This window comes from Euphorbia lathyris, chromosome 7 (genome assembly GCF_963576675.1).
Source record: "Euphorbia lathyris chromosome 7, ddEupLath1.1, whole genome shotgun sequence".
Lineage (NCBI taxonomy): Eukaryota > Viridiplantae > Streptophyta > Magnoliopsida > Malpighiales > Euphorbiaceae > Euphorbia > Euphorbia lathyris.
Window position 1 is genome coordinate 21,180,872 of NC_088916.1, and position 13,478 is coordinate 21,194,349.

At 37.1% G+C, this 13,478-nt stretch overlaps 1 protein-coding gene across 1 annotated transcript; it reads right to left on the reverse strand.

Annotated features, from left to right (window-relative positions):
• Positions 1 to 1,533: 1,533 nt before the first annotated feature.
• Positions 1,534 to 2,507, reverse strand: LOC136234950 (zinc-finger homeodomain protein 8-like). The gene has a single exon (XM_066024440.1). The coding sequence runs from the start codon at positions 2,429 to 2,431 to the stop codon at positions 1,691 to 1,693; it is 741 nt and encodes a 246-aa protein (XP_065880512.1). The 5' UTR covers positions 2,432 to 2,507; the 3' UTR covers positions 1,534 to 1,690.
• Positions 2,508 to 13,478: the final 10,971 nt, after the last annotated feature.

A 13,478-nucleotide genomic window follows, 5' to 3' on the forward strand; every position in this document is an offset into this window, starting at 1 on the left:
TGGCATGAGGTCTCTTTTTGAAGAGTTTGTCTTCTAGGAGAGATCATCTTGATGTGACAGACTTTTGTTAATGTTACAATGATGTATCACAACCGTGGAACAGTTTTTGTTATTTTTATTAGATTGCATGCTCTTTGAATTATTTTGAAATAGTGATTGTGGTGACATTAAAGAAACGTTCTTTGTTTTTGTTGTTTTTCGAGTTTTTACTTATATGAACGTAAATGATTATTTTGTGTTTTTTTTTTGTTTTTGTATGTTTTTACTATTTTCCACCTCTTTTTTCTTTTTTTCGTGTTTTTACCTTTTTTGTTTTTCATTTTTTTCTATTTTTCGTATTTTTTCGTCTTTCACGTTTTGCATTTTTCCATTTTTTTATATTTTTAAAATAATATATATTAAATATTTGAATTGATAGTAATAATTAAAATTTTAAAAGAAATAAGAAATTACATTTGAGGGCTATATTATCTTTTGAATAAAAAAATTATCTATTCAATTTTATCATATTCCACCAACCAAACTTAGGATTAGTTATTCTTCACGAATACCTATTCTATTCTTTGCTATTCTATTTCTTTGGAATAGTAATTCTATTCTATTCCGCGAACCAAACGACACCTTAGAGCTTTTTATAAAAAAATTCAAAATAGAGAAGAAGAAGAAGAAGAAGAAGAAGAAGAAGAAGAAGTTCTCGAAGTATTTTTTTTTTTTTGTAAAAAAATTCTGATGATTTGCTAGAAGTGAGCCGTAGAAATTGAAGTCTCTATCAGACATTCAAGCTCTCTATAATAAAGTAGGAAATGTAAATTAGAAATTGGAAATGAACGATCCTCATTGCTGGTTGATTTTGTACCCAAAAAAAAGTAACAAGTTGAAAAAAGTAGTAAATGCAGTTAATTCTTGTTTAGGACTTTAAATCCCGAAAGCACCGACATGACAAGCATGCAGAGATTCGATTTAAAGTCCCGAAAATGCTGAGGTGGCAAGCATTCAGAGATTCGAAAAAGTCTCAAAAACACCGATGTGGCAAGCATGCAGAGATTCGATTTAAAGTGTGAAAAACGCTGACATGGCAAGCATGTAAAGCTTTGATAAACCCTCCAAAAACAGTGACGTGGCAAGCTGCATCCTTGTCAATTGATAATAATTCAAACTTGACCATGACTTTAAATCACGAATATCAGACTTGCTTTTGTTTGTTGTTAGCTGTTTGTTATTAATAATTTGATTTTTCTGTAAAAAAAAAAACAGTTGTTTTAAATTTTTATCAAACGCTTTTATCTCATATTTAACTTTAAAAAGTTAAAAAAACAGTTTCGAAAATTAAAAACAAAGATGACTTAAAATTTCTCCACTTCCCAATCACTCTACAAAATTCAAAGTGTGACAAGTATTTTCGGGAATCAATATGGCCAATTTTTGTATTTATTTGCCTACAACACAACAAACGTACCTTTCATCCCATACTTAGGATCAGATGGAGTAGTAATTCACAATCTCAAATTTTTAAAAATATATACATAATTAATGTCTGAAAAAAGAAATATTTCCATTAGTCTAATTAAACTAATACATGTTGATTAGCATAATTAAAGAAACCCTAATTATTTAAACAACCCCATGGATTAATTCACATAATAGTCATGATTAACGATCCATATCTAAATTTTGAGTTGCCGGAGGTTAATTAATTAACACTTTGCGGTGGAGCTACAGACGGAGGAGCAGCAGCAGAAGCCACCGCAGACGACGGCGGAGTAGCAGCTTCTCCCCCCCGGCGATGAGCATTCTTATTATTATGCATCCAAACCTTAAGCACATTCCGTTTCACACCAATCTCATTACAGAACAGATTAAGTGCCACGTCATCGTTCCGATTAATCCTCCACCCTATCTTCTCCGCAAACTCCAGCATCTTCTCCTTCTGCTCCGGCGTAAACTTCGTCCTAAACCTCTTACTCTTCGCCGCCTCCACCGCCGCCGCCGATCTTGCTCCTCCGAACTCCATATTCACCTCCTCTCTCTCCGGCGTCTCCGACCTCCGGTCGTTATCATCATCGTCGTCATCGTCGTCGGCGGCATCCTCAAATTCATGATCTGGACGTTTCTTCAGTGCAGAAGGAGCGCCGGCATTGTAGAGGAATTGGTGGTGGTGGTGGTGCGGAGGAAGAGGCGGGGGGAGGAGGAGATGTGGTACGGCAGAGGAGGAGGAGGAGCCGCCTTCACGTCTGTGAAAATTGCGGTGGCAGCCACAGGCGGCGCAAGTGAAGGGTTGATCGGCGAGAGGTAAGAACTCGCCGCAGCCGTCGTTGGCGTGGCCGCCGATGGAAGCGGCGTGGTTTTTCATGCATTCTTTATACTTGACATTGAGAAGGTTAAAGAAGGGAGATTGAGAATTGGGTTGGTATGGTACAAGAGTTAGGTCCATGTCTGAACAGACAGACAGAAAAGAGTGTTTAAGGAGGAGGTGGGGGAGAAAGAAAGATGTGAGAGAGAGAGACTATATCACTATAATATATTTTTATTTATTTTTTTATTTTTGGTGTATATGATATAATATATAGTACTAAAATACAAAAAAAAAACAAAATATTATTAAAATAATAATAAAAAAATTAATATATGATGTTTTTGTTTGTGAAATTTGTAATAATAGGGATTGTGGAAGAAGCATGATTTGAATTTAAGACACACATGACCAAAGAGAATGAGGGGATACATCAATATTCTTAAAAAAAAAATTAAAAAAGAAACATAATGATTTATATATATGACTATTTTTAAATATTTACATCCAGTCAGATTACGATATAATTGAATTCTACTAGACGATATCTTTACAAACTCTAATTGATAAGTTTATTCAAAATCGAACAAAACTGAACTGATCAAAACATCAAAGTATATAAAAAAAATGAAAACGTAACCGAAGCAGACTATAAATTGGTTAGTTTGATTTTTTCGGTTTCCATTTTGTCGGCCCAGTTTTACTCATCTTTATTTATATTATAGGTCTTTTTTTCTTTTTGTTTTTTTTTTTCAATATGCAGTTACTCGGTTCGAAACTCCTCAGATACTTTTCAAATGTATCTTTAATTAAAGTTTTTGTATATCATAGGACTCGAATTCGAGATTTCAAGTCAATCTTAATCGTGTCTTTCAAAATAGACGATTTTTTAAAGAATTTTTTTTCCATAATAATGGAATTTTGATTTAATATGTATATATTATTTGATTTTTACTAAATAAACTCTTATTTAAATTACATTTTTTATTTATTTTGGAAATACATAAGAATTTATCAGTGATATAATTAATATAAGTATAACAAAGTATTTTAGTTAAAGTTATAAAAATTTAATTAAATTTTTTAATTTTTATATTTTAAAACAAATAGAGTATTATACTATAAAATTAAAAACTATAAACAAAAAAGAAAACAAATCTTGAAGGAAACACTTAAAAAGGAAGTAACAAGTTCTTTCTAAAAAATGACATTGAAAAATTAAAGGGTGAAATCTAGAAAATATATAAGTGTAAGCCATGCTAAAACCTTCCTATTGATAACTTTCAATCACAAGTCTTGATTCTAAGCTAAACCTAATTTAAATGCTTATTAAAACATGTCTAATGGTGTAACAAATTATTAATGCTACTTATATATAAATTACACCTCAAAATAACATATTATTAGAGTGTTTTTTTTTTTTTTTTTTTTTTGATAAAATGTCATATATCATTCCATTAGCTTAATAATACAAATACAGCACGAAAAAAAGAGGAATAAAACCTCCATCCCATACAGGCAAAGACCCACAAAAGGAAGAGAAGACTACAACGAGCAATACATAGACTACAAAGAGCAATTTATTAGAGTGTTTATTACTTCATAATTTTAAAGAGCAAAAAAAATAAATTAACTGAAATAGACTGAAAAATAAAAAGAATGGAATAAAAAATAGGGTAAATTTCAAAAAAAACCCCTGTGGTTTCACTTTTTTGCCAAAAAAGGACTGGTTTTTTTCGTTTCAAATACAGGACTGTGGTTTATTCCGTTACACTATTTACGGATTTGGTGAAGATGCCGTTAATTTGCTGACGTGGCTGAAGGGCAATTATGGGTTTTTAAAAAAATTGGGATAAATTTTTTTTAAAAAAACCCTGTGGTTTCACTTTTTTGCAGAAAAAGGATTGTGGTTTTTTTCTTTTCAAATACAGGACTGTGATTTATTCCATTACACTATTTACGGATTTGGTGAAGATGTCGTTTATTTGCAGACGTGGCTGAAGGGCAAATATGAGTTTTTTAAAAAAATTGACTATAAAAGGCCTTGAACAACCATGTGAGATTGCGCTCATGTGAGATTTTATAGTCAATATTGTAGCCACAAAATAGTTATAAAAACTTCATCGGTAAATATTGATCAATTTTTTTTAAAAATCCATATTTACTCTTCAGCCACGTTAGCAAATAAACGACATCTTCACCAAATCCGTAAATAGTGTAAAGAATAAATCACAGTCCTGTATTTGAAAAGAAAAAAAACCATAGTCATTTTTCTGCAAAAAAGTGAAACCACAGGTCTTTTTTTTAAAATTTACCCTAATTTTTTTAAAAACCCATAATTGCCCTTCAGCCATGTCAGCAAATTAACGGCATCTTCACCAAATCCGTAAATAGTGTAACGGAATAAACCACAGTCTTGTATTTGAAACGAAAAAAACCACAGTCCTTTTTTGGCAAAAAAGTGAAACCACAGGGGTTTTTTTTGAAATTTACCCCTAAAAAATAATATACTGAATAAGATGGAGCTCACATTTTAAGCAGATTTTGCTGCTTTTTTAGGCGCCAAACGCGTCTCATCTGGCGCCACCGTGGTGTCTATTGCCCACTAAAACCCTTTGTTAGTAGCTTTTATCACAACATTATAAAGTTTGTTTGGTAACAAACCAAATAAGCAACAACCAATATAATGATTGTTTATAATCAAAGTTGCCAAGGTAACAACAAAATTGTCCCTACTAAAATTGCTCTTACAGCATTTTTAGTGTGGATTTATAAAATCATATAAGCAGAATTTTCATTTTAATTTCTAATGCATTTAATATGTAATTGTTTTTTAATTGACAAAACTTGTAACTTTTTGTTTTTTTTATAGTATGTGATTGGTCGGTTTGAAATTCATCAAATATTTTTTAATTGGATCATTTTCTAATTAATTTTTTTATGTATACTAGGATTCAAACTCGAGATAGCTTAAGTGATTTGAAACCCTTAACAACTCAAGCCAGTCTTAATCGGTATTTTTCAAAACAGATAACTTTCTAAAGAATTTTTTTTCATAATAATTAGCATTTTGATTTAATCTATGCATATTAATTGATTTTTACCAACTATAATATTATTTACATTATACTTTTTTATTTTGAGAATATATAAGAATTTAATTAATATAAAGATAATAAAGTATTGTAGTTTTTTTTTGTTACAAGGAAGGCAAGGCCCGGAAAAGAAAAAAACAGTGACTACGTAACTCCTACTCTTCTGGTTGACCTGCCGAGCCGATCATCCTCAAGAATAGCCTGGATGCCTACAGGGGGCGCATCATACTCATGATAGCCCAAAGCACTGTTTCCTGCGAAATTTGCCATCCAGTCTGCCGCTTGGTTCCCCTCGCGGTAGGTATGTATTATTTTAATGTTCCAATCTCCATTTCTAAGCTTTCTGCACTTGTGAATGAGCCATGCTTGAGGGTGTTGGTTCTGCAGGTCCCCAGATAGGCTCTTCAGGACATTAAGGGAGTCAATTTCAAAAATGACTTTCCTAAAGCCTTTCACCCATGCCAAGGATAGTCCATAGAATATACCCCACAGTTCCGCCGTGAACGCCGAGCATCTTCCAAGATTGATGGTGAAGCCTCCACACCAGTTGCCATTGTGATCCCTAATAATCCCGCCAGCTGCTGCTATTTCAGTATCACCCTTACATGTACCATCCGTGTTGATTTTAATCCATGATTCCTCCGGTGGATTCCATCGGATCCATTGTTCCGTTTTCTGAACCTCTTTAGTGTCAAGCTGTTGTTCACGTGCCTTAAGAAACTCCTCCACTCTATCATGTATCAGATCGGCTTTCCTCCCTCTAACTCGCTCTCCCCCAAATATTATCTGGTTCCGCCATTTCCAGATCCACCACACGCCAAAGCCGAAGATTATGTTCCATTCCACACCCCTACATCTTGAATTTTCTGTTATGTTCAGCTGTAACCAGTCCATTAAATTCAAACGAAAGAAAATCAAGGCAACGCCATTGGGGAGCAGGTCAAGCCAAACGTCCCGAGCCTCAGTACAGTCTCTTAGTGCGTGGAGAATTGTTTCAGATAAGCCGCATTCGCTGCAATCGCTGGACTCAGAGCTACCTCGATGGACGCGGTTCTCATTAGTCATTATGCTATTCTGGTAAGTTAGCCAAAGAAAAACACGAATCCGTTTCGTAACGTTCAATTTCCAAATGTTCAACCATCTTGTTTCATTTCTGATATGACTTACTTCCTCTTGCGTATGCTTAAATCCCGATTTGACTGTGTAATTCCCAGATTTAGAATCATGCCAGGACCACTGATCGTTACAGCCTGCTTCCAAGTTCAAAATCCTTGCTGTCAATAGGAGCTTTGCGTTAGAGGGGAGGTAGGGGTCGATTTCTCGCCACTTCCATCTTTCATTCTCCCAATAATCAGCCACGGTTCGATTCAGTAAATCATCAGGTAAAGGACCTAGTACCAGATCCACCAGTTTTGTCTTTCCACACCAACTATCGGTCTAGAACCTTGTGGATTCCCCATTGAACACAACACGCCCCCCACCTTTTTGGATAATTTCATTCCCAGCAACAATGCAGCGCCATGTAGTTGAAGCAGCTTATCGAGGAGCGATCGGAAATTGAACCTCCCCATTGCTGCAGTACTTGGCAGTTAAGATTTTAACCCAACTACGATTTGGCTCGGTAAGAAGAGTCCAGGTTAATTTTGCATTCATTGCTATATTGAAGTCATTTGTACACTTGATTCCTAACCCCCCATTCTGTTTAGGTTTGCACACTCTATTCCAGTTTACCAAATGCGGTGACGAGCCCTAGAGGAAATTTCGATTGCACTTATCCAGCTTCCTGCAAATGCTTGAAGGTAAAATTGTTGTTTGCATAGAGTATGCAGGCATTACAGCAGCGACAGATCTGATAAGGGTGATTCGTCCGGCTAAGGAAAGGCATCGTCCCTTCCAACCATTTAAGCGGTTATTCACTCTATCAACAAGCCCGTGGTAAGTGTCTTTATTAATGCGAGCGTGCAGTAGTGGCATGCCTAGGTAGGTACCAAGGTTGCTAGTTTCTTCGATGCCCAAAATGTTGCTGATACTACTCCGCTTTGCTGTGTGGACGTTGGAGGAGAAGAACACACGGGATTTAAGAAGACTTACTCGTTGACCAGAACAATCACCAAAGAATCGAAAGATGTTTTTGATTGTTTCCGCTTGAAATTCAGAAGCTTCACCAAATAGCACTATATCATCTGCAAAAAAATATATGGGTTAGCGAAGGGCCGCTTCGAGAGAGTTTGATAGGTTTCCAATTATTGCAGCTCACTGCATCCTCGATCATATGGCTAAGGCGTTCCAGACAGAGCACAAATAGGTAGGGGGAGAGAGGGTCCCCCTGTCTTAGCCCTCGCGAAGGAACAAAGCCCGGCAGCTTCTCTCCGTTCCATAAAATGTGCATTGAGGAGGCAGCTACGCATTTCATAATTAGATCAATCCAGTTTGCTTCCAGTCCCACAAGCTCAAGAGCTTCTCTGAGGAAAGACCAACTGATTCTGTCATAAGCTTTTTCCAGGTCTAGTTTGAGGATCATGCTTCCATTGTGCCCTTTTTTCCTACTAAGCGAGTGAATAGCTTCTTGCACTATAATAATATTGTCTGTTATGTTCCTCCCCGGTATGAAGCTGTTTTGATACGGGCTAACTATTGTATTCAGTAGTGGTTTAATTCGATTCACCAGACATTTGGTGATGACTTTGTACAATACATTACACAGGCTTATAGGGCGAAAATGGGTCACACAATCCGGATTAGGACTTTTGGGGATCACTGTAATTAGCGTTTCTGTTAGAGAAGCATCCATAATTCTCTGGTTCAGCGCTCGCAGAATAATAGTGCAGACCTGATCTTCCAACATTCCCCAGAGCCGCTGGAAGAAACCCGCAGGGTACCCGTCTGGCCCAGGGGCTTTGAAGGGAGCCATACTGAAAAGTGCAATTTTGACCTCACATTTTGTAAACTAACGGTCCAGATTCACCTGTAGCGATGCAGAGGCCGGTGGAAAGGAAGAAATGGTGTGTAGGGAGCTTCGGTTTGGGGTTTCCTCAGTATATAAGTTGCTAAAATGGTTTAGGATTAGTAGCTTAACTTCCTCGGCCACCCACGTCCAGATTCCATTAGCGTCTTTTAGTCCTTCAATTTTGTTCCTTCTACGTCTCATGAGAGTTGACAAGTGAAAAAAGGATGTATTCCTATCTCCATAACAAAGCCAACTAACTCGAGATTTCTAGTACCAGTACACTTCCTCTTGTTTTAGTATTTCATCAAGTTCCTCAAGCAGTTTGGATTCAAGGCGTAATATCCCACTTGTGGTTCCACTGTCAAGAGCCCGCTGCACACCCTTGATGCGTCTATACACCCGTGCCTTTCGCCATCCAAGGTTCCCAAAAACTGATTCATTCCATATCCGTAGCTTTTCAGTAAGAGCAGCAACCTCCTCCAATATATTGTTCTGTTTAGACCAGGCTGTTTCAAAGAAGTTTTGAAAGTTATGGTGCATGAGCCATGCTGCTTGAAAGCGGAAAGGTTTAGGAACCGTAGCAATAGGCTGACCCTGGACGCATAGCATGATTGAGCAATGGTCGGATCTGTGTCTTGGAAGGTGCCTTATAGCAGCTTCAGGGAAAGTAATTCTCCAATCTGACGAGCATAGACCTCTGTCAAGTCTACAAGCCACCCTAGTTCTTGGTGATGAACCCCTAAACCATGTGAACTTTGGCCCCTGAAAGCCCAAATCCAAAAGGTTGAGTTTATTTATCCAATCCATGAAGAAGGAGCATCCGATAAGCGTTCTGTTTGAGCCACCTTGCTTCTCATCAGACGATTTGATATAGTTGAAATCGCCGATGAGTAGCCATGGGATTGAAATTTGGCTTTTGAGGGCAGCAACCTCATCCATGAATTTGCGTTTAAACTCCATTTGAGGACGGACATAGGCGAAAGTAGTCAGGAAGCTCATTCCATTAAGTTTGCCACCCTGCAAAGTTACTTTTGTGTGTAGAAATTGTCTGTTATTTTGCTCAACCTGGATTGAGACCCTGCTGCTGTGCCAAAAGACCCAGATACCTCCGCTAAATCCCTAAGCTTCCATAATTTCAACATTGGTGAACTTTAGCTTTCTGCTTAACTCCACCATTTTGCAGCCAGGTAGCCTTGTCTCAAGTAACACTAAGATATCCGGATCGTTTTTAAAACACATATGCTTGCAAGCTCTATAAAACACAGTGCCGCCTGCACCAAAGCAGTTCCAAGAAATAATGCTCATAATGAAAATATAAGGGGATCCAAACCAAGGGGCCAAGCCATTATTGCATAGGGTCTATGCCCCCTGCAATCTCCGAATCCTTCTTCTCAACGCTTTGATGTGTACCTGCTCGCATGGGTTGATTCTGCTTGCCAGTGTTACTGATGTTTGCGATGGTGAATTGCAGCCGTGAGTCCGTAGCCCCAAAAATCAGGGGAGGTGTCGTCCCAGCCTCCAAGAAGCTTGATTTTACCGTGCAGTGTTCAGCCCGACTCCTTTTAACACGAGCCGGAGGGCCGATTGGGTCATCTTCTCTAAGGTTGGTGTTAGGATCCATGTTTTCTATGTTGAGTGTTTCGAATGGGTTGCTAATGGTGAGTGGCTGTTTCTCCTTGGCGATTGCTTTTTTCTTTCTATCCGATGCACCAAGACTATTTCTATTGGTGTCGTGGATTTTGCTGGTCTCCAATGGTTTGCGGGCCTTTTCCATTACCGTCTCATTGCCGCCTAAGTCCGTACCTCTCTGTTTTCTGCTGTTTGAACCCGGGGTGGAGCTGTTAAGTTCATTGTTTTCGTTCCCTGTTGCCTTGGGGTTATACTTCCGACGGGGGTACCATCATCCATGGACCATAATCCACTTTCTGTTCATCAGCATTTGTCTCCCTATGTTCTTCATTCACTATTCGACCAGCCCCGGAACCCGTCTCTAAGTTCCCGGTTGATTGATTTCTTTTGTTATTATCCTGTCCCAGAATGCTTGGCATCGTACATGCTGGCCTTGTGTGTCCATATCTGCCACAGTTGGTGCAAGCGATATGTAATCCTTCATATTCGATTCTGTAGCTTGTTCCATTAACTTCGAACTCTGCAATCAGCGGCTTCTGTAGGTCAATCTCCACACAAACTCTAGCAAACCTTCCTCTTGTAGCTTTCAATGTATTCTTGTCAACCTTAACAGCATTCCCAATTGAGTTTGCTACAGCCATTATGAAATCTGCATCATATAGTTGAACTGGTAAATCCGGGAACCTTGCCCAAACTAGTGTTGAGACAATTTTTTCCGTTGCTGCGTTAAAATCCGGAGACCAGGTACGAACAGAGAGGTAGTGTCCTTGCACAGTCCATGGCCCCTCCCTGATAACCTTCTCCCTGTCTTGGGGGGTCATTGAACTGAACAATATGAAACCCATACCCAACATCCATAATCTCCACACCTCCTTTGGGTTTCCATAGTTCGATCGCACGTTTCTGTAAGGCGATGTAACCAACATTGCGCCCTAGGACTTTTATAATTAGCGCTTCCTGCCACGGAACAGCCCAGTCATTCAACAGCTCGGGAGAGACGATGAAACTCGGTTTCAGGGGATTGTCGAAGGACACTGTAAGTCTGCCGTCGGCCATCAAATTCTTCAGGGTACGATTCTCTTCAATTACTCGCTTTCCAATCAATGAACTTTTGTACGTTGCAGGCTCTCCTATCTCCATAGAAACGACCTCCGGTCCGCCATCATCCGGCGGTTTCAGAGGAGACGTGCTCATCAAGCAAGGGTGTTCGTTGGGTTCGTTGGGTTCTTTTACTGTTCAAGCGGCTGCGACTTGAAGCTTATTTTGCTAAAGTATTGTAGTTAAAGTTAGAAACCAATTAATTATATATTCTAATTCTTATGTATTCTCTTTAAAGTTTATTTATTTTGAAACAGATAGAAAATTACTATAAAATTAAAAAATTATAAACAAAGGAGAAAAACAAATTCCATAGGAAGCATATCAAAGTGAGTAACTAACTTAACTGGCTTTTTTTAATTACATTGATAAACTAAATGGTAAAATCTACAAAATATACAAGTGTAAGGCATTCACAGGTCTTGTTTCTATGCTGAACCTAATTGAAATACATTTCATCATGCAATTATTTTACAATTGATGCCAATTTTCCCCTTCTTTTTTGTTTTTTTATAGTACACGGTAGAGTTGGGTACAGTTCGATCCAGTTCAGAAATTCAAGAATCTTCGGAATTAGATTGAATTTTGGGGATTCCTAAAAATAAATCTTCAAAATTGGATTGAAAATTTCGATCCGGTCCAATTCGGAGATTTGGGGATTCAGTTCCTGTCTAATCCAATACAGTTATTTGACGAATCAAATAAATATCTATACTTTTACCAAAAATAAATTAAAAATACAATTTACAAAATAATAAATATATAAATTCATAATCAAAATAAATAACATGTGTTTACAATACCAAATATTAATTTCAACCTAAATAAAGTAATTGGTGAACCGAATTACTAAATACCAAAATCTAAAATCAGTTAACTTCAGTTCTAAAACCATTGGCTTCCTCCAAATCTTTCTTTACATTAAAAAGAACTCAACAATCAAATTGAAATATGGATACAAGAGATGTTGCAACTTTAGAATCTGTTTCTACAAAAATAAATAACAATCATTTAGTTAACATGTTATAAAATAAATTCATATTCATAAATATTCAAATAAGATAACAAATATAGAATATTTTCTAAGTAAATATTACAATCTTTGATAGTTTTGAGATCTTCAAGTTCTTCTTCATACTTGAAAGCTTGAGCTAAAGTTCTCAACCAATCTTGACAATAAATCAACACTGCAACTGTAGCAGGAGTTGAAGAACTCTTAAATTGATCCAAAGTTCTACCGCTTATGCTAAATGTAGATTCTGAAGCCACAGTTGAATATTGAATTACGAAAACATCTCTTACAACTTTGGATAAAGTATGGTACCTTACAGCATTAACCTTCCACCACAGTAGAAGATCAAAATCAACAACATATTTCTCTGGTAACTCATTTGCATATCTTTCCCAATCTCCATCGGTTAACACATTATCTTTATTACATTTAAAAAATAATCAACAATCTCATCAACCACTTCAGCAAATCTAGAAGATTGTGCTCCAAGTTTTACATTTTCTTCTACACTTTTCACTTTATATTCATCCAACAAGACAATAATAATTTTTGTCACTTGTGCCACCAACTCATTAGCATCATTTGTAGGGGATTAATCATTGAAAATCAATGAAGCGCAGCAGAATGCTAGTGTTAAAATTTTCTATAATCCAGTTAGAACTGTGTTAGACTACCACAGATTGAACCTCAAAACAATCTTAATGCAAAGATAAGGAACTCATGGGTTAAGTCTATTCTAGAGACGGCTGAAGAATTCCATAAGTCGGAAGAATCTCCAAAGAACTCGTGCACTAACCGTATAGGAACCAAACAGGTGCTAGCCAAAATCAAGAACGGAAAAACGAAGAACTCAAGAACACTGTGTATAAAGGGGGCCGAAATATGTAGTGTAGAGGGAGGCTACGGTTTAATTCTTTTTAACCTGGTCCTTAAATACCTTTCTTGGCTAGGTTTAGATTAAATGTGGTTAATTTCTAATTAGCCCATTAGTGATCCTTAATCATAAATAACCCTACAGATTATATTTAAGGGTAAATTACAAAAATGGGTCAAATGGGAGGTCCATTTACATATTTAACCCATTTACTCAACCTACTACATATCTAGACTGTTTTTGTGTGACTTTTCCATAGTACCCTCAATATTTACGCGCGTCTGTCTCCCTCCCGTCTGACTTCGCAGATTCGATCTTATGCGAAGCCTGTGAAGCTAATGTTTGGGGTTACTTGATGAATTTAATTAGCATATGTGAAGCCTGTGAAGCTAATGTTTGGTTTAGTTGATGAATTTAATTAGCATATGCGAAGCCTGGGTGTGTTTTGAAGCTAATTCGCGAAGTGGTATATAACAAAAAATGCCAAACAACAACGAATTCTAACATTAAAATCATAACATTATCAAAATTTA

Bases quoted from the DNA above. Each gene is read 5' to 3' on its own strand.
- LOC136234950 (XM_066024440.1), bottom strand. From the start codon at position 2,431: ATGGACCTAACTCTTGTACCATACCAACCCAATTCTCAATCTCCCTTC.